Source organism: Tyto alba, unplaced genomic scaffold (assembly GCF_018691265.1).
Source record: "Tyto alba isolate M040663 unplaced genomic scaffold, T.alba_DEE_v4.0 Super-Scaffold_1, whole genome shotgun sequence".
NCBI classification, from domain to species: domain Eukaryota; kingdom Metazoa; phylum Chordata; class Aves; order Strigiformes; family Tytonidae; genus Tyto; species Tyto alba.
The window spans coordinates 12,762,676-12,787,037 of NW_024881261.1; the positions used below are offsets into that span (position 1 = coordinate 12,762,676).

Below are 24,362 nucleotides of genomic sequence, written 5' to 3' on the forward strand. Positions count from 1 at the left end.
AATAGATCTCAACTATTGTGGGTTTCATTAGACTTCTGCCAGTGTCCATTTAATAACAGCCGAAGAGGACAAAAATAACAACAGAATTGTAGAGAACAGGAAGGTAAACTGGAAATCATTAGGACTAACCTGGTCTTCCAGGCAGTTTATATTCTGCCATGATTATGGGTGGAAAGGAGAGGACTGATATTTTAAATGGGATGAGTTGATTGCTAATTACCTTCAGTTAATGAACTCCATCATAAACACCAGTCTAAATCATCCACAAATAAATCTGGGACATATGTTCCAGAATAGATTTTGTGCCTGGAGTTTCTGAGGCATAAATTAAATGTTTATGTGCTAAAGAAAACAGGGGCACACATCACTGTTCTGCCATGCTCTCTCATTTCAGGATGACTGTGTTTGTGGCTTGAGTGACACAGGAGTTGGGGAATTTCTCTTTGTATGTTAATTGATTCATTACTTCAGCACTGATGCCTTGGTTTTGTGCTCTTCAAGACTGTTAGTCTTCTCTGTTCTGACCTGATCTTACTACACACTGTAAGGAAGCTAACCCCTTTGCTTCATCTGAAGTCAATACTGGGGTGATTGTCTATCTTTCTTGATAGCCCTGGTATTTTGATGAATTTCTCCTTCTGTCTATAAGCTGTTGTATAGTGTTCCTAGTGCTGTCAAATTTCAGCTTTGTTCTACTTCTGTGCTAGCTGCATGGTGTAAGGAGGAGTATGTGAGGAGAGGTAGCCTCTTACGATATTCCCCTTAATGCCCAATGGGACTTTGCACAGTTTTGTAGATTCATGTTTGTAATGCAGTTTGAGAAAGTATGATGTCATATTTTGATTTGGAAATTTCCCATTTTAATCCTTAAACTTAGGATTCTTAAACAGAAATAAATGTAACAGGTCAATGAGATAGTGCTTGCCAATCATTAATAACTGACATGTACAGGTATGAAATAATATTGTAATCCCTGGAAACAATCTCTGCTTTATTTGAAATAGTCAGTGAATTCAGTGTTGGCTGGCAATTTAAAATGGCATTCTTGAGGTTCTTATATATGTATCTGGCTGGCATGGAACAGTTAAATAATATGCTGTGGCTGATGCTGGACCATGCCTTATCCCAGGCACTGTTCTTCAGACAATGAAAAGCCCTGTACCAGACAGTAAAGGCTTGGAAGAATAAATGAACACCCTGAGTACCCTCCCCTAGCCTTCCCTATCTTCCTTGATCTTCATCTATCTTTTCTGTAACTAAGGCATTTGGCATGAGAATTAGTAGGATCAAAAGCACAAGAATAAAGGAATGTGAGTTTATTTCTCCCACTACACTGTATTATATTTATAAACTCACACTCTCTCATAAACAATACTTCTGGCCTTCTTTCACCTAACTTTTGCCCAATTCCCTTTCAAAAAAAAAAAAAGTTGAAGAGTTTTAGAATAAGAAGTAGTTCTTATTTTATTTAACCTTGCATGAACCTAGCCTCTGTGTATCTTGCATTTTAAACTACTTCAGTGTGTTTTAGAGCACTTGCTACTAAAGAGAAGTCTTGATAAGCCCAGATATCAGGCAATTAAAGCAAAATTCTGCATGGAGAATCCCTTGGAATATTTGTTCTTCAGTATATTTCATCCAGGGATTTCAATGTACTTTACAAACATTGATTATACTTCAGCAGCACTGGAAACCAGATAACATTGACAGCTTTTTTTCTTTCTAATTTTTCCCCCTTTTAATAGGTGGTAGGAAATGAAACATCACATTGCTCTAACCCAGTATTTTCAAGGTCTTGTGATCAGTATTTAGGCACTTAAATTAATAGCCAGCATCACAGAAATACCAAATCAACTGAGCTTCTCCTGCCTCCAGAAGCTGTGAATGCTTAGACACATATGATGGCTTGTATAGGGCCACACAGGAACCAAAGCTAGAGGCAGAAATAGAAATCAAGTGTCATGTCTGCCAATGTGCTGATCTAATCAATAGCCTATGTGACAGCTCTGCAGATAGCAAAGAACATACTGTTTTGTGTGAAGGCAGAAGAGAGCTGTGGAATCAGCAGGTGATATAAAGGCCCAAGTGAAGCCAGGGCTTCACTTTCCCCAGCCTTTCCCCTGAAATTCTGGCCTTTGTCTCTCTTTGCAGAAAATGGAATTCCTCTTGCTTTCTTCTTCATCCACTGTCAGTTGGATCAATGTTCATTTATCAGCTGTAGTAGTGCTGCAGTTTTAAGCCATTGACACGAAAACTGTGGTATTTCTCTTGACAACTTTAGCTTGATATTCTCCATGATAATAAAAAAATATTTTAAAAAATCCTGATGATAGCTTTTCTGCTTCTCTCATAGCTGACATCAGGAGGAAGACCACATTATTATGTTTCTTATAGGAGGAATGCATTTACACAGATGAAGCTGCCAAAGTACTCCTTGCCCAAGGTAGGTTGCTGTTGCTGGAATGCCCATATGAAAGTACAGGTATTTTGATTGAACAGAAGTTCTTGAATCAAACACAAGTAACTGCAAGATGACATGCCATGAGTGAAAACATCATTCTTCTTTAACAGAACATTTGCAAGCAAGAAGGGACTGAAAACAAAGTCAGCCCTTTGGCTAGTCAAGGACATCAGCATGAAATGTAGGCAGATACCACAGCCCATGTCAATTACCATTTCTTTATGGTTAGTTAATTAAGTTTTGATGGGGACTCTCTTTTGGTATTTTTTTTTTCCTTTTTTTGGTTTTAAAATGCCCTTCTCCTGTCCATATCCTATGTGGGTTGCTTTTTGTGCTGTGCCTCATTAGCAGATTTTAATGGGAACCAAGCAAAGAGATGTCTTTGTGTGTCTGCTCCATATCTTCCCTAATTAAGAACAATGGTGAATTAGCATTGGAGCTTGAAAGGCTATTGCTGTCTTTTGGAGCTGAATTTTTTAAAAGACCTATATAAAATGTTCACTTTTTTAAAAAAAAAATTCCATTTTGCAGCTGGGCTCCTAACAGCTTCTTAATAGAGACAGGATTTTTTTGTTGTTGTTGAGGCCTTTTCATCCTTGATACAGTCTGACTTAAATGAAATTTGAGTCCAAAAGTAGCAAATGATCTTGTGGATTCTCTGTGAGGTCTAACATCTGGAGACAAATGCATTCCCAGAAATTAAGCAAGGATTGTCAAAAGGAAAAAAAGAAAGTGCAAGGTCAGCCTTTTCCTAGAAGTGGAAAGTGCACCCGTAGGTAGAAATATTCAAAGGGATGATTTGGCAAATACTACAACTGTCTGTCTTCGATTCCTTAACCCAACTGACCTGTTTATAGTGGATTAACTGGGTGACCTTCATATAACCAGACTGCAGCTCAAACCCAAGGCCTTTAGTGCCACTCTGCTGTTGTACCCTTTGCTCCTGTTTACATCACCTGAAAACCCAGCTTACAGGACACTGAGGACTCTACTAGAAGCCATGATATCATCTTGGCTCTGACACAAAAGATCTGTGGTCTACCCCAAAGTCTTCAGTCATGTTTAAGGATAGGTTGGTTTGAAATTTCCTGTCCAAGCAGGGAGGAATTATTCTGCCAGTTCAGGTCAAATTAAAACAGCTGTTATTTGAAGTAGACTTTAGCAAAGGAGTTGCATTTTTAGTATGGATGTTGTAACACCCAAGTCAAAATTGTCATTTACAGCTGATTCAGACCATCTGTAGAGACACTGCTTGCTTTGAGCCAGTTGTCTCCTTTAGCCCACGCTTATTTTTCCAACTGTCCACCTTCTCAAAGAGATCTCTGGAGAGCTAGGGAAAATGCCCTACAATTAAATTGCAATGTTTTCTCAGAGAACAGGAATTGGAGCAATACATTCATGTTATTTGACCCAAAGAAAAAGGCAGATATTTAAGGATATAAGATGCTTTGTAGCAATCTCAGAATGTCTTCAAAGACTGAAAAGCTACATTTGGCTTGGAAGGAGCCACAGTGGAGCTGTGGCTGTCTAGGAGGCTGCTATCAAAGTAGGATAGCTGCTTTTATGAAAAATGCACAAAGTGTTATACTATTCAAGGAATTAAAACAAACAGCTTCTTTTAAGCTTAAATTCTCTTTTATCTCCTTCAGCTAAGAAATAGGGGCCAAATATGGTAAACAGTACAAAGTGACTTTTGGAATTGAAGATGGGAATAGGAAGCTTTTTGTCTCTTCCTAAACTGGAGGGGTGTGATGGCAGGCAGCTTTGGCAGGTGATCCTGCTGCTCAGGCAGGCATGGGCTGCAGCAAATCAAAACTAAAATATGCTTGTTGTTGGCATTGATGGCCTGGTAGCCAGTTTGATTAAAAGCCCAAATGAACTTGAAACTCTCTCCCATATAAGAAGATGCCTGTATATGGGCATACAGGTTGTGCTAACCTGGTAAATGGTCTTTATTGAGACTTGTTATTTTTTGCAGTGACGCGGATCTGTGGGTGGGTACTGCCTATTCTGTACCACAGCACCACAATGTGGGCTCTGTCACAGGCTCTTTAATGTCACTCATGATAATCATCTTAAATGTACACACAGGGTACATTCACTGCATTTTAGACCAATGCACTAGGCAGACATCTGTGAATACAAAAGCAAGCCAAGCAATTTCTCTTTTAAAAAGACCTGTCCTTAACTGATGCTGGGATGAATACTGATGGGATGGGTGCATGTGGTACCTCTGTTTTAAATTCATCACCTTCTTTCAACCTCAGGATGCACATACTGATGGAAGAAGCAATAACCACAAAAAAAATCCTTAAATGCAGACCTTAAAAAAAGCTGACAGTCCCAGTAATTGACGGGATAAAACAGGCATTACACATCCCTGCGATTTAACTTTCCAGGAAGAAAAGTTCTCTGACCAAGTGCAAAAAGGGCAATTGAAGCATATTTAGTAATTCAGAAAGCCTTGGCCTTTAGTCATTTGAGTAGACACCTGATCAAACCCATGCATAGCATCGTGCTCTTACTTTTGTCTTTGAAAAGGCAAGAGGGACAGATAGTAGAACTGCATATTAATGTACTTCCACTGTGTGGTGGAACAGAGGAAAGAAAGCTCAGACTCTCAGAAGGCAGATGCATGGGGAACCCCTGAAGATGACAGCATCTGTTTGAGAAAGGTGCTTGGCTTCACTCTCCTGTCCTCTTCCCTTTTCTAGGTTCAGGGAGGTGAAATGAACATATATTGTAGTAGTGGAAGATGCAGTGAAGCTCTTGCTCTATATCAAGATGAAGACTCTCTTTTTGTATTATTGATCCCCCCCAAAAAAGCAACCTGCACCCTGAAAAAGAATAAAATAGAACTGAACGTGTTATGCTGATTAGTTTTAATTTTCCAAATGTGGAAATAATAAAGTTCCCGATGTTGGTCAAAGACCTATTTGATCCCCATATACTGATCCCTTTCTATCAAAGCTTTGCATTGTTACTACACAATTGGACAAGGCCATATTAAGAGGAAAAGTTAATTGATCCCCAAAGGCAAACAGTTAGAACGCTATTTTTTTTTCACTTTCTGCACTATGTATTTATGCCAATTCAGCCCTACTGGAATCTTCTTTAGACTGGCATCTTACAGCATGATCTGATCAAAACTCAGGAAGCATCCAATGTATAAATTAACTTATTTACTTCTTAAGCATTCAGGAAATTGTCTTTAGTTTTTACTGGTGTTGATCAAAACATCTTTTTACCTCTGTTCCCTAGTTATTACAAAACTGTTGTCTAAAATGGTAAGTTAATAAAACTGTACATTCACCAGACAAAACAAGTTTTGCTTATAACCTCTCTCTTTTGTTTAGACATGTCTGCCCATCTGTGTATGCACATATGCAAAAGTTTAAACTTGAGATAAGAGCTGTGCTAGCCAATGTTGCCTGAAGCACATTGGGAACACCTACCCATGTAGATCTATGAGCAGATTGACTAAGATGACAGGCTGAAATAAGGAGCCTCTGACAAACAGCTGCGACAGTAATTTCTACTAGCACAGCTGGAGGGAGCTAAGAGAGGATATCTATTCAGAGGCACAATTAGAAGGCAGTGGACTTACATTGCCTTTCCTATTGCCTCAGGATTTAAGCCAATCTGTTCCTATACAAAACCAGCCCAACTTCTGGGATACATTTTTCTCCAGTGCAAAGAAGCAAATAAATCAAGTGAATATTCATCCACTCCATACTCAGATCTGGATCTGGATGAACAAACAACTGTTCTGAATCTTAACTCATGGTGAATCCACTTTCAAATTTATTGTTCAGATTTTTTTATTATATTATTTTTCATCTTTACATTACAAGGTTCCATCTGGAAGTATTAATTCCCCCTGCAAGACCACGAGAAAGTGATTTGTCAAAGACTATTATTAACAGAAGGAAGAGGTAGCATCAGCTTCCAAAAAGTATATTTTCTGAAAAAGTTACCAGTTTTGCATATAGAAGGCCCTGGCTGAGATTCATGGAAGCAGAATAACTTTGGGATATCTGCCCAAAACACACAGAACAGCTGAATCTTCTGGGAATCACCTGGTTCTAAGAAATCTGCATTTCTTTTCCTACCTCCACAGATTTTTATGGCACCAAAGAACTCAGGGTGCCTGTGCTGAGCAGATAGAGCCTGGGAATTTCATTATAACAATCTCTTTCTTGGTGGCTTTTTCCACTGGGTAGTAATTTCTCCAGGCATTGAAAGAACGAATCCGGTTTAATAGTTTCTGTTTTTTCTTTAATTATGCAATATTTTCATTGCTTCCTGCCTGCTGTAACACACAGAAAAATAGAGTAAAACAAAACCTCCCTCACAAAGTAGTGATCTAACTACAGTTCTGATTTTTGCATCTAGTGAGGATTAGGGTTGTCTTTCTGTTACATTTCTTGGGGTAGTGTTTAGCACAGTGGTCCAGGTCCTTGGCTACTAACCTACACTGTCATTAGAAATAATAAATAACAGCAGCACTGGCTGCAGATGTTAACCCATTAAATACTTCTTTTATCAGCTCCCAAGGTTTCTAAATGCTAGGCAAGAAGCAGATATTTCAGATGCTGCTTTTTTCTTCTTTTTTTTTTTAAAAAAAAAAAACCCACATTTTTAATATCTACAATCACAATCACAAGTGGAATCACTCAGGTGATAAAAAAAACCCAAACCATCAACAAACATCTCCCCCACCCCCCAAACAAAAGTATTCATTAAAATGAAACTGTTAGTAGGAGGGGAGAGAAAGTGATGCTGTACTGCCAATGTAAATGTTCAATTAACACCTCATCAGTTAATTACCTCTTTGAAAATTGGCAGAAGAGAGCTGGTGTAAAATATTCCTGGATGGAATTATCCCCTTACAGGAGTGTTGTCTACAGTTGCCGATTAATTTCCAGCCTAAATATATCCCTTGCTCCTCCACAATTACTTTGGTGACCTTGGAAATGACAGAGCAGAGCTCCCTCTAGTAACCTTTCTCTCTTTTCTTTCCCCAGGATATGCACGTTATCAGCACAGATGAGAATCAGGTGTTTGCAGCTGTACAAGAGTGGAACCAGAATGACACGTATAATCTGTATATTTCTGACACCCGAGGGGTGTACTTCACCCTGGCCTTGGAAAACGTCAAGAGCAGTCAAGGGCTGGAGGGGAATGTGATGATTGACCTCTATGAGGTATGTCATGACTCCAAACATATCATTCCTATCTCAGGAGCTCACATGATGCCAGTACTATTTCCTTGTTGCACATCAGTCTCGTAATATGCATGTGAACAGCACAGTCAAAAAGTGACTAAAGACATAGTTTTAACTTCCTTTTATTTAAGGGCCTCAGTGCAATCATTGGAGTTTCAAGGCCAGATTTACACAGGTGTTGAATTTAGGCCCAGCCTAATATTATGAACAGATTCACTGCTGTACTCTCCTGTAGATTCTCAGGTGAGGAAGAGCTCATGGCTCTTTCATGCATAGGAATATGCATTAGAAGATGTAGTGGATTAGTTCACTCAGTCCCCAAGAGGAACTCTAAATTTCTCAGCCAAAGTTCTTCTGATCCACATTGGTCCAGCCTATGGCTTTGAAAGGTCCCAACAATGAATAGCATCATTCTCCAATTTTAGTTGCATTTCTGACAGTCTAATCTTTTGGTTTAGAAGTAAGGTGAGACAGCAGTTTTCAGCTGTTTGTCACCTTCCTCAGCTTGGGTAATTCTGGGAACTGAAGTGATTTTAGATACGTCCTCCTGAGCTATCCCATGAGCGTGAAAACTCTCCTACCTCATTTTGATGTCCCTTTTACCCCTGAGCATTTTCATATCAAGACCATTCTGCTTAAGATCATCTGTAAAAAGGCCAATTTACATTGTCTCCTATGAGACAATGGATCCTAAGAATATGACTTCCAATGTGCCCTTGTAATTCTCTTGCTCTGATGCCTGTTTTACTTCTGGAGACATCACTCAGCTAAGTAGAAATTTAGTCCTCAGCTGCTGTTTTGAGGGTCAGCTTCTCTTTTCAGGTTCTTCCAGGGGAATTTCTGACCATTTAGAATAAAGACCATGAACTAGATCTGAGTTCCTTTGAAAATGCAGATGCTTCCCATATTTCCCCATCAACATCTGAATATTAGCTTTGCTATGTAGTTTGCCTTCAGCTGCCCTTGGAAACCACCTTGAATTGTCCAGAGAGCCCAAGTATTGTACATAAATGCAGATGAATTGTAGGAGGATGGGCAACTAGCACTTCAGTCATTTGGAGATTTTTACTATTAATCTCTCTGCAGTGCTGGCAGCCCATGGAAAAACTGTTGCCTCTTATTACTATCAGCTCAAGAAGCAATTTCACTGCATTATGTAAAGGTGTCCTACATCCCGAGGGGAAAGAACAGCCTTTGTTTTGCTTTATTAGGCTGACACCACACAGTAACCTGGATTGAAATTGATGGAATCAGGCTTGTAGTGTCATATCTGCTGATCATCTAGATATAAAGAACATTGTCTGACACTGAATCTGGAACAAACCTTCCTTTCAATTTGATGTTCTAGCTGGAAGGGAACAGAAAACCATCCAGCGTGATTCTCCCAGTAGGTTTGTTGCACATGATGAATGCTTTAGGGATAAATGGAGATGAAGACAAGAAAAAAATCCGTAGGTAAATTAAAAGGAAGTGGAGAGATTTCAAAATGAGCCCTTCTGTGGTGACAGTGGTATATTTAGAAAAGCAAGATTGAAAAGATGCCAGAGAAAGACCTGTTTAATGTGCACATGTCTGTATGCATGCTTGTCAGGTGTTAGAAGTAAATTCTTCTGGTTGCACTGTAGTGAATATGTGTGTGTAGATTCCTAAACTGATTCTACATCAAGGATAAATCTGATCAGTGTTGCTCAATGGGTAATTGCATTTGGCATGAAGAGAATAAAGAAGTTCTTTCATGGTGCCTCATCATGTTCTCCCTTTTTTTCTCCTGCAAGTCATCAGGAGCTTTTCACTTGGAGGTTTTTATTTCAGTGTGTGGGCTCTTCTGCTGCCAGACCTTGTAGGGGATGAGGAGGCCACTCCTAGAGGCACACTATTCCAGCTTCTGCATGGGGTATGAGAATAGCTCTTCCCTCCACCATCTTTCTCAGTAGCACACTGCACTCCGCATTCCGTGGGTCTGCAGTCACAAAAGGGCTGTCTTAGAGACCATCTCCTAGAGCAAGGGAGTAACAAGAATCACTGGCCATTGGGTCTCAGTGCCCTTTCAAGTTCCTGCACCTCTCCAATCATGGGGTATGGCTCTGCTTGACTCTGTAGTTGGACTAGTCCACAGCAAGGCAAGCCTGCCTGTGGGAATCCATGACTGAAGTGATAACAGACTGTGAGAAGATACGTCTATAGCTATGATATATATGCCTATCACTCTGGGACTTATTTTTTTTTAGCAGTATGCATCTTGGATGGGAAGTATGTGTTTGATGTATGAAATTGGTGATGGGGAGTGAAGAATGTGTTTTGAGTTACGTGTTTGAATCTTTCTAAAACTGTGGACAGCATTTGTATCTGCACACAATGCATCGGGGCGGTGAGGATTGCCTACAATGCCTGTGTGGGAGCTGATGAATTGCTTTTCTCTCTGACGACTGGTGGTCATGCACTTACTTGCATGAGTCTTTCTCTCTTACGATTGTATGAACAGCAGGGATGAGCAGATCATTGTGTGTGTCATGGTTGTGTATGTTCATTAGGTATACCTCTTCCTACTGAGAGCACACAAACATGTATATTGCATGTGGTCTTTTTTTGAGATAAAGCTGTCCAAGACTGACAGTATAACTTACACTTTGCTTTTTCGGGAAAGGATTCTGAGTCCCAGCCCATGACTAGAATCATAAAAAGAAAAATTTACAGGATTTCAGAACACATTTATCACCAGATATATAAAATGCTCTTTAATCATTTATGGCCAGCATTTCACAGGGACTATATAATACAACTATTTCAGGACAACAACAAAGAAAAGTACAAATGGAGCTATAGACTCTGGCCTCTGGTAGTAAAGGCAGAACTATGTTATTTTTCCAGCCCTGTCTATTCATGCAGTATCACTGGGAGACAGAGTACCCTTGTCTTTTCAGGATGCCTTTCTACTACAACAAAGAAGTCCTAAATACTTAGTTGGGTGGGACCAAGCAATCCAGCTAAGAAATTTAATATACTATCTTTTTATGTTTATATCAACAATAAATTAGTTAACTACTTAATTTAAAGACCACTGCCCATTATAGAAAGTCATGTCCGAGTATTTACATAACTTCAAATGAAATTCAGTGCCATTGCTCAAGCAGAAAACTGCTATTCAGAATGACTAAGTGCACCAAGGTACTGTACCAATGCACTGTACACTGATAGTCCCACAGCATGTGACTAAAAGTGTGGTAAGGTCCTAGTCACTGGGAGTTGTAGCATCCAAATCCAGGCGTGTAATTAAATCAATTGAGCTTGAACAAACTCTGAATCTTCTGTGTAACCATTTGCCACATGTTGTCATTTAAGTAATAATCTCTATGAATAAAAAGTCTTGATGAATGATTTGGTGTACTAGTTCTACATCAGAAAAAGAGATATGGTGGATGACTGAACAGACTTGCTAGAAACCAGAAAGTTTCTCACTTCCCCCTCCTTCTACAGATTTTGCTTCCCTTTTTATTGCAGCACTCAGATTGCAGAATGACAGCCTAACAAATTCATTTGCAAGGTGCAGCAACTACCGGGCTATTGATTTTCAGTGTGCTGAGAAGATGGGAACATTCTGCAGTGTGAGTTGTGGTTTGAGGTTGGCTTTTTTTTCTCCCCACTAAGACACTTTTGGGCTTGGTTCCAATGTGAGTCTGTCAGCATCTTTCCAAAATCTTCCTTCAAGTCTGTGGAGTAAAGCTACTGGGTAAAACACAGGAAAAATAAAAGGATGAGAATCTCATTGCTAGCTCTATAACTAGCATTCTGGGTGGCCTTGCTTGAGTCACCAGTGCTTCGGTTTCCTCAAAACATGAAACAGTAATCAAAATATACCTGTGCTGCAAGTTATCTTGTTGAAACACTGATAATTATGAAACACACCGGGATGCTTAGATGAAATGACTTAAGCAGGCTGTATGAGATTAGAAGCACTGAACTTCAAGTTTATGTGTGTGTTTCCATTTTCTTTGCAAGGCCAAAAATGCTGCTATTTCAAACTAATGCACTTGAAGAGACAAATAATTGCCCTGTATTTCATCATTCAGGGGGAAGGATGCCTACACAGTTGACAGAGTGTCACTTTATAGACAATGCTATTGACATCTTACCATGTTCCCATGCTGAATCTGAAATACAAGCTTTCTTTTCCAATTGTCACCTTTCTACCTGTGATGGTCTTATCTTGTCCCCTGCACCTCAGTTTGCCTTCCTTTGATGCTCCTTGACAATTCTTGTCCTGACATCTACCACACTGACACAGCCACCAGATCCCTGTTGGGTTTGACAGGGCAAGAGAGACACATGCACAGAACCTGCATCGGCTTGATCTATTTTTCAGCCATGTCAATTTTTCCTAGGTAGCAGGCATAAAGGGAATGTTCTTGGCTAACAAGAAGATTGACAACCAAGTGAAAACTTTCATCACCTACAATAAAGGGAGAGACTGGAATTTGTTGCAGGCTCCGGACACTGATCTGAGAGGAAACCCCATTCACTGTCTCCTAGTAAGTACCGGGGGGGGGGGGGGGGGGGGGGGGGGGGGGGCGCAATTTGGAGGGTGATAGCATCCCAGAACAATCTTTTTCTACCAAGTAACACAAGAAGGAGTGGGCAGCTTCTCCCTCCATCCAGTGTATCTCGTGAAGGGAATATGGCATGTTAAAAGTGCAGTACAGCAGGCTTGGGCTGCCAGGTGGCATTGTAAGATCTGGCATTGTAATTTAGCTTAATTTAAGTTCTGAAACAAAAGGAAGCATTGTAGATCAGCTTCCTTCTTCACAACTGATTGTCTCCCCTTAAACAGCAGATGAAGCTGGATGCTGTTTCTGCGCAGTTGATTCTCTGGACACTAGATGGGAGGAGTGAGCTATTGTAGCTCAGGAACTTTCAGAGACCTGACTTGAGACAGGCTCAGAGGAGAGGAGGGCTCTTATTTCTTTCAGGCCGCTCTGTTGGCAGTATTAATGTTTATCATTTTCTCTTTGAGCTCATCCAAATATGTATATAGCTATATGTTAGGTGTATATTATATCTGTCTTTGTACATATTAATAAAGGTCAACATATAGGTAAGTCTTTAATCATCATTGTATGTAAACACTTTCCAAGAGTGAAAGTGAAATATAAACAGAATGAACAGAATTGGAGATCTCTGTCAAATTAGAAAGTTTAGTCTTATCTCGACATATTTTTCAGCCAATATAATCTATATGCAGTAGTGGGATAATACTCAGAACCCCAGCCTTTGGGATTCTCAGTAGAATTCTCAACCAAATTCTAACATGGTTCCAGGCAGAATCAGGGGCACTATTTAGATTGGTCTTCCTGCTGTCCTCTAGCTGCATATTGTTTTCCATCAGGAAAAAAACAAAACAAAACAAAACAGTTGTTTTTCATTTTGAGTCTGTAAGCTTGTTAGAATCTGAATCAGTGTTATATTTTGTGCATTGTGGTGAACATATTTGATAAAACCCCCACACCTTGGCTTTTTCAAATTATGACCGATTTTATCAGAAACCCACGATTTGTATTACGTGGTATGATAGTGTAATATTTTAGGGGGGTGGCAAGGCAGAAGAAATAAAAACCATACAGGCAAATAAAATAATCAAAGCAAACTTTATTATTTTTTCCATAAATTTGAAGTTTGAGTTCTGAGAAAATGTCTTTCTTGGTATTGTTGTGCACTGATTAAGAGAGATCTGAGTTGCCATTGTGGTTATAAATGAGCCAGAAGTACTACTCTGTGGTGTCCTTATGGAACAGTTGCTTGCAGGAACTGTGTATTTTATGTACAAGGGTATGTTGTAGTTATTCATGATATAGTGGAAGTGGTCATATGACTGCGTACAAATGAGGACTGAATGGTTCTTACGGACAGAGGGGATTATGGCTCCCTTAAGCCTCCCCATCCATACTGTATCTGCTATTATACTCAAGAGCACCTGAAAAAATTAATGTCATTTAAAATTAGACCAGATGTGTCTGGAAAAGATGGAATTCCCTTGAGGGTGGTAAACTTGAACAAGCCATGCAAGAGGTCACGAGCAGGGACAGAAGTGTGAGGACTTGTAGGGACATAGTGAGAACTGACCCAGGGGAACTATTGGTTCCATGTGGTTTGCATTTACATCTGTGTAGCTCCACTATGTACAAACCGGTTTTTAAACATTGGTTCGTTTTTATTTTGCACTATATGTACTTGCTCTGAGAATTGCTTCTACCTGTGCAAGCTTGACATAGGCTTGTCATCCTGTTTGCACTGGGAAACACCCACTTCTTAAATGCTTTGCGACGTGCTGGGGTAGGCATCTCAGATCTGTAGGCATCTGTAGAAATTGGTCCATGACTTCAGGGCAGTGAGGGACAAATCGTCAATGGACTCAAACCATGTAGCTCAGTCTTTGCTCTTCCAGAAGGAGAATGGAAAGGAGCTTAGCCCTTCCCTGTGATAAGGCCAGAAGAATGTTCAGCCATGTTTATTTTTCCTCTTCCCTTAACATCAGGTAAAACAGGCAAGAGGCCTCTTTCATTGTCTGAGCATGACTGAGCACTTCTTCATGCTTTGGTTGTCACAAGCTAGTGGAATGATAGCAGCGCAGAGATCATCAGCTGAGCATGCAAGGTCTCAGGTGGTCAACTTGCAAATTTGCAAGAAAGCAAATAAATGAAATATGAAATAAACTGACTTGCTAGATCATTTACAGGAACAGGCAGTCTACCTGCAAGAGATAGAGAGGATAGTGTTACAGAAAATACACCAAAATCACAAAGTAAAACAACAATCCTGCAGTACAGAGCCAAGCTATTTAAAAATCCGATTTGAGCTTCACACTTGGTGGGGTAAAATGAAGGCAGAATGTAGAATGCAAGAATTCAATAAATGATAGAGAAGAGACCACAGAAGTTGGGAGCGGGAAGGAAATTTTTGAAGCAAAAACACTGGAAATATATGTCCTGGAAGTCAGGGATCCTGAAGTAAGGGCATTCTGCTGAGGGAAAACATGGAGAAAAGGAATTATCCCCTGCTCTGAGGCAATTCTGTTCCTTGTCAGTGTGATGTAGCTATAGTATTTAAACAGTTCGCAAACTCTACTCACCTCTTTAGTCACATTCAGTCTACCCTTGCATCACCAGAAGTTTTAACTCCTTATGTCAGTTGTTCATTTTCCTTCCACATATTACTGTTCCTGATATGATCTTGATTTTCCTTATAGTATAGCTAAGTGAATTCTTAACAGTCCATTGTAGATCTAGCTTAGCTCTCATCTTTACTCCATGGCAGATACCAATGCTTTCACACGGCTGGTTTCCAGCATATTTGTCTCTAGCAGTAGCTTTGGACACAGCAATGACATATGTTCCAGCTTGTTGGCAGACTGGGATCTGCTTTTTCCTAGAGTGACAGGTGGGTCCCCAGCCTGCAAGTGCAATGCTGTGTCCTCGGTGCATCTGGTCTTTAAACCTAAACCAAGGGAGAATTAATGCAGAAATAAGTAGGTAGCAGCTAAGTTGGCAGCTAAGGAGGTTAAGAGGAATCTGGATGAAACACAAGGCGAGCCATACGGAACCATCCCTCTACTGACAGTACGCTCGAGGTGTTTTTTTCAAAGCAACTCAAAGAATTTCTTTGCATTTTTTGTGAGATGGATCTGAATAATGAGGATGAAGGAAAGTAATGAAATTCCAACTAATTCCATGGGTTTATTTTTCTTGTTTATACCACTTGTTTTCTAAGCTGAATACACTTAATCTTCATAAAATAGCTGCCAGGTTATTACGTCCCAAAGATGCTGGTTTTGTTTGATACTTATCTTATGCTGTGAAGTGGTTAACTGAGGAGTAATTCTATCTTGCAAGTTATGGACATGTGTCTAGGAGAGTTAATCAATTAGCTTTCAAGGATAGTCTGTGGTTAAAACACAGGGCTAAATCTCGGGAGAATCTTGATTCAATTTTTAGGCCTAGCTCCAATTTCCTTAGGCAAGTCATTTATTTTCTCTGTGCCTCTCTTCCCCAGACATCTGTTTATTCCTTCCCACGTTTTGTTTGTCTTGTCTATATGGATTATAAGGATTTCAGGACAAAGGCCCTTTTCTCATAAGGGGGGCATTCCTGCCATCTGCTACAGAATAATTTAAGCATCTGAGCGAGGTGTTTTGAATATCTCTCCTAGAAGTGTTTATCTCTCTTTATTGCTCCTTGCTAATACTGTGAATACCCCTAGGTTTGTGAATTGTGTCTAGCATCATCCTTGTGTTATAATACTTTGTCCCACTTCTGATCAGGGGCAGTCAGTAATAGCTGTTTTGTATGTGTTGTGCCATTGGAGACAGTTCAGGTGGGCTTTGCAGAACAGCCAAGAAGTGGGTTTGTGGGTATTTATGATAAATTTTACCAAGGACTGATTACCCTGCTGAAAGGGGAGCATAAAAAGTGCTGGCTTGAAAATACTGGGAAGCAAGTAATGAACTCCACCATGATTATAGAAACTGTGGCAGTGAGCAGAGCAATGGGCTATGTCACTCATGCTTTATCTTCTACCTAGGTTGCAAATGCTCCATGGCAGTAATTGTCTTTCCCTTGGTGTCTGTAGAGCAGCTAGCACAGCTGGGTACTAGGCAATGAGAGGGGAACCCAAAATTGGTGACTCTGTCAGAGTAGGGAATTGCCTGATTTGCTGCCATTAGCTGTTGTCTTCGAAATGCTGAAGTGGGCTTGGAGTATGTTAGTTTTAAAAATATGTTCTGTATTTGGTCTTTTCACAATGTATAAAAATGTAAAAGGAAAGGATTCATGCTCTTGCAATGCTTTTCTACTTCCTGTATGCATGTCAGCTTGATTTGGTTTCCACTCCCTCCCTGCACCCCTGGGCTGCTCCAGTGGCTGCCCTTGCAAAGCTGTCAGTTAGACTTAGGCTTAGTACATTCCACTTGGCAGGTTGTGTTCCCTTCAGCACAACCCGTATCCTTCTTTTCTGTCTCACATAAGTGAGAGCTCCCATCCCTCCTCACCACCCTCATTTGCCTTTGCCAAAAAACCCTGCCATTCCCACAGGGGGATTTTCATTTCAGAGTCATAGACACCTGCTTTGAGATGGTGCTAGGTATCCTGTAGAGGAAGCCTACAAAACTGCAGACTTAGCCTCTAGGCAGCTGATATTAGACAGAAAGACCTGCCGCCTTAGAGCCTGAAGGTCCTTCTGCATAGCCTCTCCTGCTTGTCTTACAGAGCTGTGCAAGCTGAAGCATCGGCTTTGCTGAATTTGTGTTCCTGTGTGATGTCCCCCTCAATTAGTCCAGTTTGCTTCAGGTTTTCTTACCAGTAATTTTCTACCTCCCTTCCCTTAGCATGTTTCATGAAGGGCTCTTCATGAGGTTTCGAAGAAAAAAACCTCTGAAAATAAAACACAAGAGAAGGCAAAAATTATCAGAAATTTTCAAAAATTGTTACACTACAGATTTGGAGGAAATTGTAATGGTAACTTTGGCAATCTGCCTGTCTGTCTAACCTTCTTGCCCAGATGATTTATTCTGTACCATTCCTGTCTTATCTGAGTACCTGACATACAAAATCAATAACAAATAGGTGAGGTTTCCATGGATGTTTTTGTATTGAAATCTCAAAGGTCACATCCAGATGGGGCGATGAAACATTGTTTTAAACAACTTTTAAACTAACACTTTCCAGTCCTGGTATTTCTTCTTAGTGCAGCGCAGAACAGAGTCGTGTCAAAAATACTTACAGTCAATAAATGGTATGGTGCTGTCTGAATTAAGTGGTTTCTCACAGCTAATTTGTGGTGACTCAGCACCATACCAATAGGGTTAAATTGCTTCTTGTTGCAGAGGTAGCTTGGGCACTGCTGCTCTAAGAGTCACTTCATCATATCTGCAGCCTTGCTTGCTTTTCAAGAGAGCTAGGAGCCAGGGGAGCTAGGTAGTCCTTACCATTACCTGCCCTTGCAAGCTTGGTTGCTTCCTTTGTGAGTACAACCTCAAAGATCTTGTCCTTGTGAGAGGGTTTCAGCCTAGTGAATCAGTTTCCCAGTGGGAACGGGTTGCATCAGAAAGTGATAGTGAAGCTCTTGCAACAGAACCAAGACAGGTACTGTGTCTTCCTAATGGTGGATGAAGGCAGTGATTAGGAAGTAATACAGAATGACACTACATATTGCTAAGTCTGTAGAAATAGGAGCATGCATTTCACGTTGTGTCTGCCTTTTACTTTTGTTTCCTCTTTCTCCATAGCCCTATTGCTCCCTTCATCTTCACCTGAAGGTCTCAGAGAATCCCTATACCTCAGGAAACATCGCCAGCCGAGACACTGCCCCCAGTATTATTGTAGCTTCAGGTATGAAATGTTTAAAGATTGCCTGTGTATGATGTACAAACACTGACAGTGTGAATCTTTACCTTGTGATGGTTGTGGAGGAGGGTGTTGAGTGGCTTGTGGGGTGTCACACCACCAGTATTGGGAAGGAAGGCGGGCTATCAAATGGAAGTCCTTATGGGCCTTCAACTTGTCATATGTTTTTTATGGAAACTGGCCTTCAAGTCCAAGGAGATCACTTCTAGTCTTCTACTCCCATGAACATAAGATTCAAACTGGGGCATTTCCTTTGCATATGGAGTTGTGTAGACCTGTATGGATTGGATCTTTTATATATATATTTTCTTCAAACTGAAAGTCTTTCCCTTCCCCCTCTTTCTCTTCTTGCAACTAGAAGTTCTATAATTGCAGAAGGTAAATAAATACATTTACTCCCCTGATGCGCTAATTCTGATGTTTCTTAGAGTGTTGCATCACTAATCAATGCTCATCTTACAGGTAATACAGGCACCGAACTATCAGATAATGACATCAGCATGTTTGTTTCTTCTGATGCTGGGAACACTTGGAGACAGGTAAATGACACAGAATCATAGATTTAAATAGTAATCATAGGACATTGTCATAAAAGTAGATAAAAACTGTCACATTTTTTGTTTCTTTTGGTTCAGAGTAGCTTTTTGCAAATCTTTACAAAAGGGTAAACTTCGCTTTTGAACAGTAGAGAGATGCTCAAAGAAAAAGGCTGAATATGTCATTAGACTTCATATAATAGAAAATTATTTTTATAATTCTACTCAGAGTTTGACTTCAGTTTAACCCTGTAGCAAAGAGAATAGATTAATATAAGAATACTAAGGGGAGAAAATCTGTTTCCTTTTACTGTTGCACATCCCTTGTACTGATCAAACCATTTTTCTCTTTGTCTATCATTATACTTTCCCAAGAATCAGCAGTTGCACTGGTCTACTTTCCCTCACTCCATGTGGGAATTATTTCACCTAAGTTGAGTTGTCCAAAATTCAGTGTCCATATAAATAGATATAGATTATTTTTCCTTGATCTTAAACTAGTGGAGAAAAATACAGAATTCAGTTCATCTTGTTCCGAAGCTACCTATTTCTCCATTAACTGTGGGAAGAGACTAGATGATGAAGTTAAATCAAGTTCTTAATATTTAGATGAATCCCACCTGTTAAGAAAGCATTGCTACTCTTTAATGTGTTTATCCTCAGAACAGGAAACACTGTTGTTCCTATTTTCTGGATGGGATATCAAGTCATGGAGAGAAAAAGTGACTTTCGCAGACTGACAAATAATGGTGTGTAAATGGTAGAGCAAATGCTTGCAGAAAACCAATACAAAAAAGACATAGGAAAATAAAACCTTTTAAAATATTTGATATTCCAAGTATCTAATTATTTTACAATGTTTGACCAGCCCACATTTTTTGTCTACATCATTTATGTGAGATAGGACCAGATACGTGCAAACACACGTTCTTTAAACTAAAGTCTGTTATCGAAAGGAGGGAAATTGTTGATTCTTGCAAAAATTTATGTTTGTAACTTTCTGTCAAGCAGAGGCAGAATGCATTTACCAAGGACCTGAATAATCTAAAAAAGCCCAAATAATAAAAAACAAAACTCAGGAGCTGTGTCTGTACAGAATGTCTTCATCTACTCCATAACTTCCTTAGCACATACCTGTCCTCTGTCATGATCGTACTTAAAGAATGATGACATTTTCTTGATACTAAGGAAAATAGGTTTAAATAAATACTTTTCTTCCCACCCCACCTCCCTCAGATCTTTGAGGAAGAGCACAGTGTTCTGTACCTGGACCAAGGCGGAGTACTGGTCGCCATGAAACACACATCTTTGCCTATCAGACATCTCTGGTAATAACTCTGTCTGTGTTAAATCTCTGTTGTCCCTCTTTTCAGATGACAGGAAGCAGGCAGTTAGGCTGCATCCAGAGTTTTCTGTAGCTACAATCTAGAAAATGTCAGTTAAGATATGGGCAAATATTAACTCAGATAAAGCTAAGAAATCCTGGCAATTCCAGTTTACATAATTTCAACTTGTCCAGATCTGAGGTATTGTCAATGTAATACTACAACTTGACTTCTTGAGTTTGATTATTTATGTAATATGTATCTGGATTATGCATTTGTCTCTTATTAAGTTACCAAAGTAGTCTTTCTTTTCAAAATTATTGATGAACTGATCTTCTGTGTGGCAGACAGCACTTACGAACCAGAATTTTGTTGAACAGGTTCAGGGTTATATAGCCAATAAGGCAAAAGTGTCTCTACTAGTTAGCACTCTTAAGTTTGTGTGGTAGGTAGAATATAGTTTTTGTGCTGGTCTGCATGATTTACTTCCACTACAGTCAGCATCATATCACACACAGACCCAAGTCTTAAGAAGTGATGAGTGGTTCCAAGCTTTAATGTAGACTCACCATAGGGAAGACTGCTGGTCAGAAGAGGCAAAGCTCTTGTACTCCATAAATCTAACCTCCTTAAAATGTCTTTATGTTAGGGAACCAAAAATAAGATGCTCAAAATGACCTGTTTATTTTTAAAAAATCCTAGCCCTAGGCTACATTTTGCCCTTAAAGAATCAGTCTCTAACATAACTTCATTAGTTTTCACCACTTAAGTATTGGCCATGGGTTAGTGGTATGATGCCAAACAAGCTTGGTCAATGCTCTGATTTATGATGCTTCCCCAAGAAATAGTTATTTAAAGGACTGAAAATGCATTATCCAAGAACAGAAGCTGCTTCCTATTGTCTGTAGCAGCTGTAGTGGACTAAAATCTCCTCAAGTAAAGTAGGAGGAGAGTAAGAAAAGAAGACACTAATTCTGCTTTCTCCACTAGGTTAAGTTTTGATGAAGGGAGATCTTGGAGCAAGTACAGTTTCACATCCCTCCCTCTGTTTGTAGATGGAGTTTTAGGGGAACCTGGAGAGGAAACTCTCATCATGACGTAAGTGAGCATGCCATCATGCTACTGTTGATAGGAACTGCACTATAAATATCTTTTGAGGGTTGTTTGTAACATGATAGCATTTCTGGTTGAGGACCAAACCAAGTACTATCCGAAGCCAGGAGTATGCAGTCTTCTGTTGCTAAATCAGCAATGTTTATTTGTGATATGATTGAGGGAATGACATTCAGATTCCTTGCAAGCTGTAAAAATATTATCACTTAGCTTATCAGCATGAAACCTGACTCCTCAAATTGAATGTGGTTTAAAGCAGAGTTATTTTTGACAGTTGATTATTTGAAAGAAAATGGTGGGGCATTTTTATAACCGTGCTTTTGCTGCTATTTTCTTTTTTTTTACCTGACACACAGAAAAATGAAGACATTCCTTTGTAAAAATGAATGACAAAATGTTTTCTGGAGGCTGAGTCATGAAAAATTATGATTAGTTTCAATGTGGTATGCTGAGTTCTGCATGGTGCATAAATCTGGATTCACCCTACCAGAAACTGTGACATTTTACCTGAGATCACATTTGCAAAAACAGAAGGAACATTCAGTTTCTGTCTGTAAAAAAAAAAATGGACTGATCTGTAATAAACAGAATATGTGGCTTGGAAACCAACCTGAGTTAATTAAGATGTATGAAGTATGTTCCCTTCAGGTTCTGACTTTAATTTGTGTGGAAGGGATTCCCAAAGCTTGTAATAGAAATATCAAAGTCCTATAGGTATAACTGTCTCCAGCCCCACAAGTCTTCTCTGTATAGTCATTTAGAAGATTGAAGTAAGTGGGAGGATAATGATCCACAGAAAAAAAGCTGCATGCAAGTTTTAAGAGGGTTGTAGATATTTAGCAGCCTAAGTTTCACTTTCACTATATCAGTCAAGTGAAAATCAGTAGGACTGTCACTGCTAAAGCAATTATTCTCTGTTGGAAATTTGTAAGCACCTCTGTAACTACCAGACTCTATCTGGTGCTACTTTTTACTGTATGCTCTTTCTGCTGGATTCTGTAGAGTGTTTGGACATTTCAGCCACCGCTCAGAGTGGCAGCTGGTGAAAGTAGACTACAAGTCCATTTTTGATCGGAGGTGTGCAGAAGAGGACTACAGGCCTTGGCAACTCCATAGCCAGGTGAGAAGCAAGGAGGCTGGGATCTGACCTGAAGTAGGTAATGATCCTACAGTTAAGGATAGGCATAATCCAGTGTTTTTTCCTGTTAGTTTGGTGTATCAGATTGTCCCTTACTGGATGGGTCTGTTTTGTTACATAGGTGTGTTGGCTTCAGATTGTACTCTGTGACCCCCAAAGGATAAACAGCTGCCTTTTGGGTTTCATTCACCATGTGAGCAATTATCTCAGACTTATCCAGAGCTGAAGAATACAACAGCAGTAGAAGCACTGCCACTGAAAGAGCCCAGAACACCTTTACTCTTAAATCTCCCATCCAATTTCCCCCTCCTTACCTCCTTTCTCTTCCTCCATCTTTCTGTGTCCTCAAAGCCAGTATCTTAAGACCCTTCTAGTTGCTTTCACACAGGTTTCTTCAAGTTCCTGCCCTCTTAGCCTCATTTTTTACTCATTTGGTTTCATCCTTGTTCTGTCTGTCTCATCAGTGATACTTCTGCTGTGTGAGTCAGGCACTTTATTCCCCAGTTTGTTGGGCCACCATGCACTGTCCCTTGCATCCTGGATGCAGCTGCTGCATCACTCCCAGAACTGTTGTTTAAGTGCCCAGCAAAGTAATGCACTCCACACAGTACCTGCACCTGTCTTGGGGCACCTTCCTAGCTCTGCAAGTTTGACACAACACCCTGTGTTATATCAGGTTAGAATAAAATATGGCCCAAATTCTGTGGTTATATAGACACCACAGGCTCCACTAAAGTCTAAAGTGAAACACCCATTTATATCATCAAAGGTTGTCTTTCTGTATATATCCTGCTGGTAAAGAATTTAATAATGAATATGAAATGAAAGTAGCTTGACTCATCTTATCTGCTCACACAAGGAACAACTCCACACTAAAAATACCAGTTATGACTTAGATCTTTAGATGTTGAAAATCAGTACAACTTCCTTGAAATACAAGGAGGAGGCACAGCATTTTACACCAGTTGCCATTCAGGCCTTTCTGTTTCATGGGCAAATCAAAGCCATGAAAAGCTTCTCTTTCCTACAGCAGTTTTAACAGCATGAAAGGTAACAAGTGAGACCCCACTGTATTTTGTTCTTTACTTTCTTGTGCTTGCATAAGCAAAAGTGCCAAGGATTTTTCAGTATATCTTTGAGGATGTTGGCTTTGGAGCTTGCAGAGCTATTTTTAGGAAGGCTGCTGTGGCCTTTTGATTTGCTTTCCATTGAGATTACAAGGCTGAGCCTTGTTTCCTAGATAGAAATATTTAGCAGGGTGCTGAAGATAGGATTGAAAAGACAAGGAAATTTTAGCATCCACATAACAAGTCAAACCCTGTAAAACCTGAACTCATGGTCCATGGAAAGTATTTATATATACACATACAGTATGCATTACTAGTTTCTACTGAACAAATCCATTGCCAAAGAGATCATACCAAAGAAATAGACCTGCTCTGTGTCTCAGAGGGATCAGGCTGTTTTCAGTTGCTGTGAAACCTAATCTGTAAATGAGAAATGGGCCTGGATCAATTGCTTATTGGCTTTGGAACAAATTCAGAACTGAATCAGATACATAAGTAACCTCAGATCATTTCTTAGTGTGTATTGGTAAAGCTGGTTTAGTTTCAGTTAAAGCTTCAGTAACTTTAATTAGCTCCAGTGTACTGATGTGACATTTGACTTCTCGTCCTCTTCCCTTGAGTCACAGTGCCCATTGCACAGGCGTGGAAAAATTGGGTGATACAAATAGCCTGGTGGGTGTCAGAGAAAGATATTTTTGGTTTTGTTTCCAGGGAGAAGCTTGCATCATGGGAGCAAAAAGGATCTACAGGAAGCGCAAGTCAGAGAAGAAATGCATGCAAGGAAAATATGCTGGGGCTATGACCTCGGAGCCATGCCTGTGCACAGAGGCAGACTTTGACTGGTGAGCAAATTAATAAATATGTAAGTGGCCAAATAGGTTGCTCCTTGAAAGTGCAAGTATGTCAAAAGAAGGAAAGGTGGAATAGATAGATGTAATCTGCTAAGGCTGCCACAAAATTGGTGCTGAACAGGCCATTTTCCAGGTTACATCTGAACTCTGTGTAGCATTAAGATAAAAGGCCCATTTAGCACGTCTAACCTCAGCAATGGCCAGAGGTGGCTGTGAAAGTAGTGTGTAAGACATATATAGTGTGCATAAAAAATA

At 39.9% G+C, this 24,362-nt stretch overlaps 1 protein-coding gene across 4 annotated transcripts in view; it reads left to right on the forward strand.

The window, feature by feature from the left end:
- The window catches only part of SORCS1 (sortilin related VPS10 domain containing receptor 1), a 305,446-nt gene that overhangs the window by 231,380 nt on the left and 49,704 nt on the right, over positions 1–24,362 (forward strand). For all 4 annotated transcript variants that reach the window (XM_032988691.2, XM_042790410.1, XM_042790397.1 and 1 more), the window contains exons 8-16: positions 2,354–2,443; positions 7,489–7,668; positions 12,069–12,215; positions 17,960–18,062; positions 18,540–18,616; positions 19,850–19,941; positions 20,929–21,036; positions 22,054–22,171; positions 23,968–24,098. In XM_032988691.2, the coding sequence (XP_032844582.2) occupies positions 2,354–2,443; positions 7,489–7,668; positions 12,069–12,215; positions 17,960–18,062; positions 18,540–18,616; positions 19,850–19,941; positions 20,929–21,036; positions 22,054–22,171; positions 23,968–24,098 (1,046 nt within the window). The remainder of the gene's footprint in view (positions 1–2,353; positions 2,444–7,488; positions 7,669–12,068; positions 12,216–17,959; positions 18,063–18,539; positions 18,617–19,849; positions 19,942–20,928; positions 21,037–22,053; positions 22,172–23,967; positions 24,099–24,362) is intronic.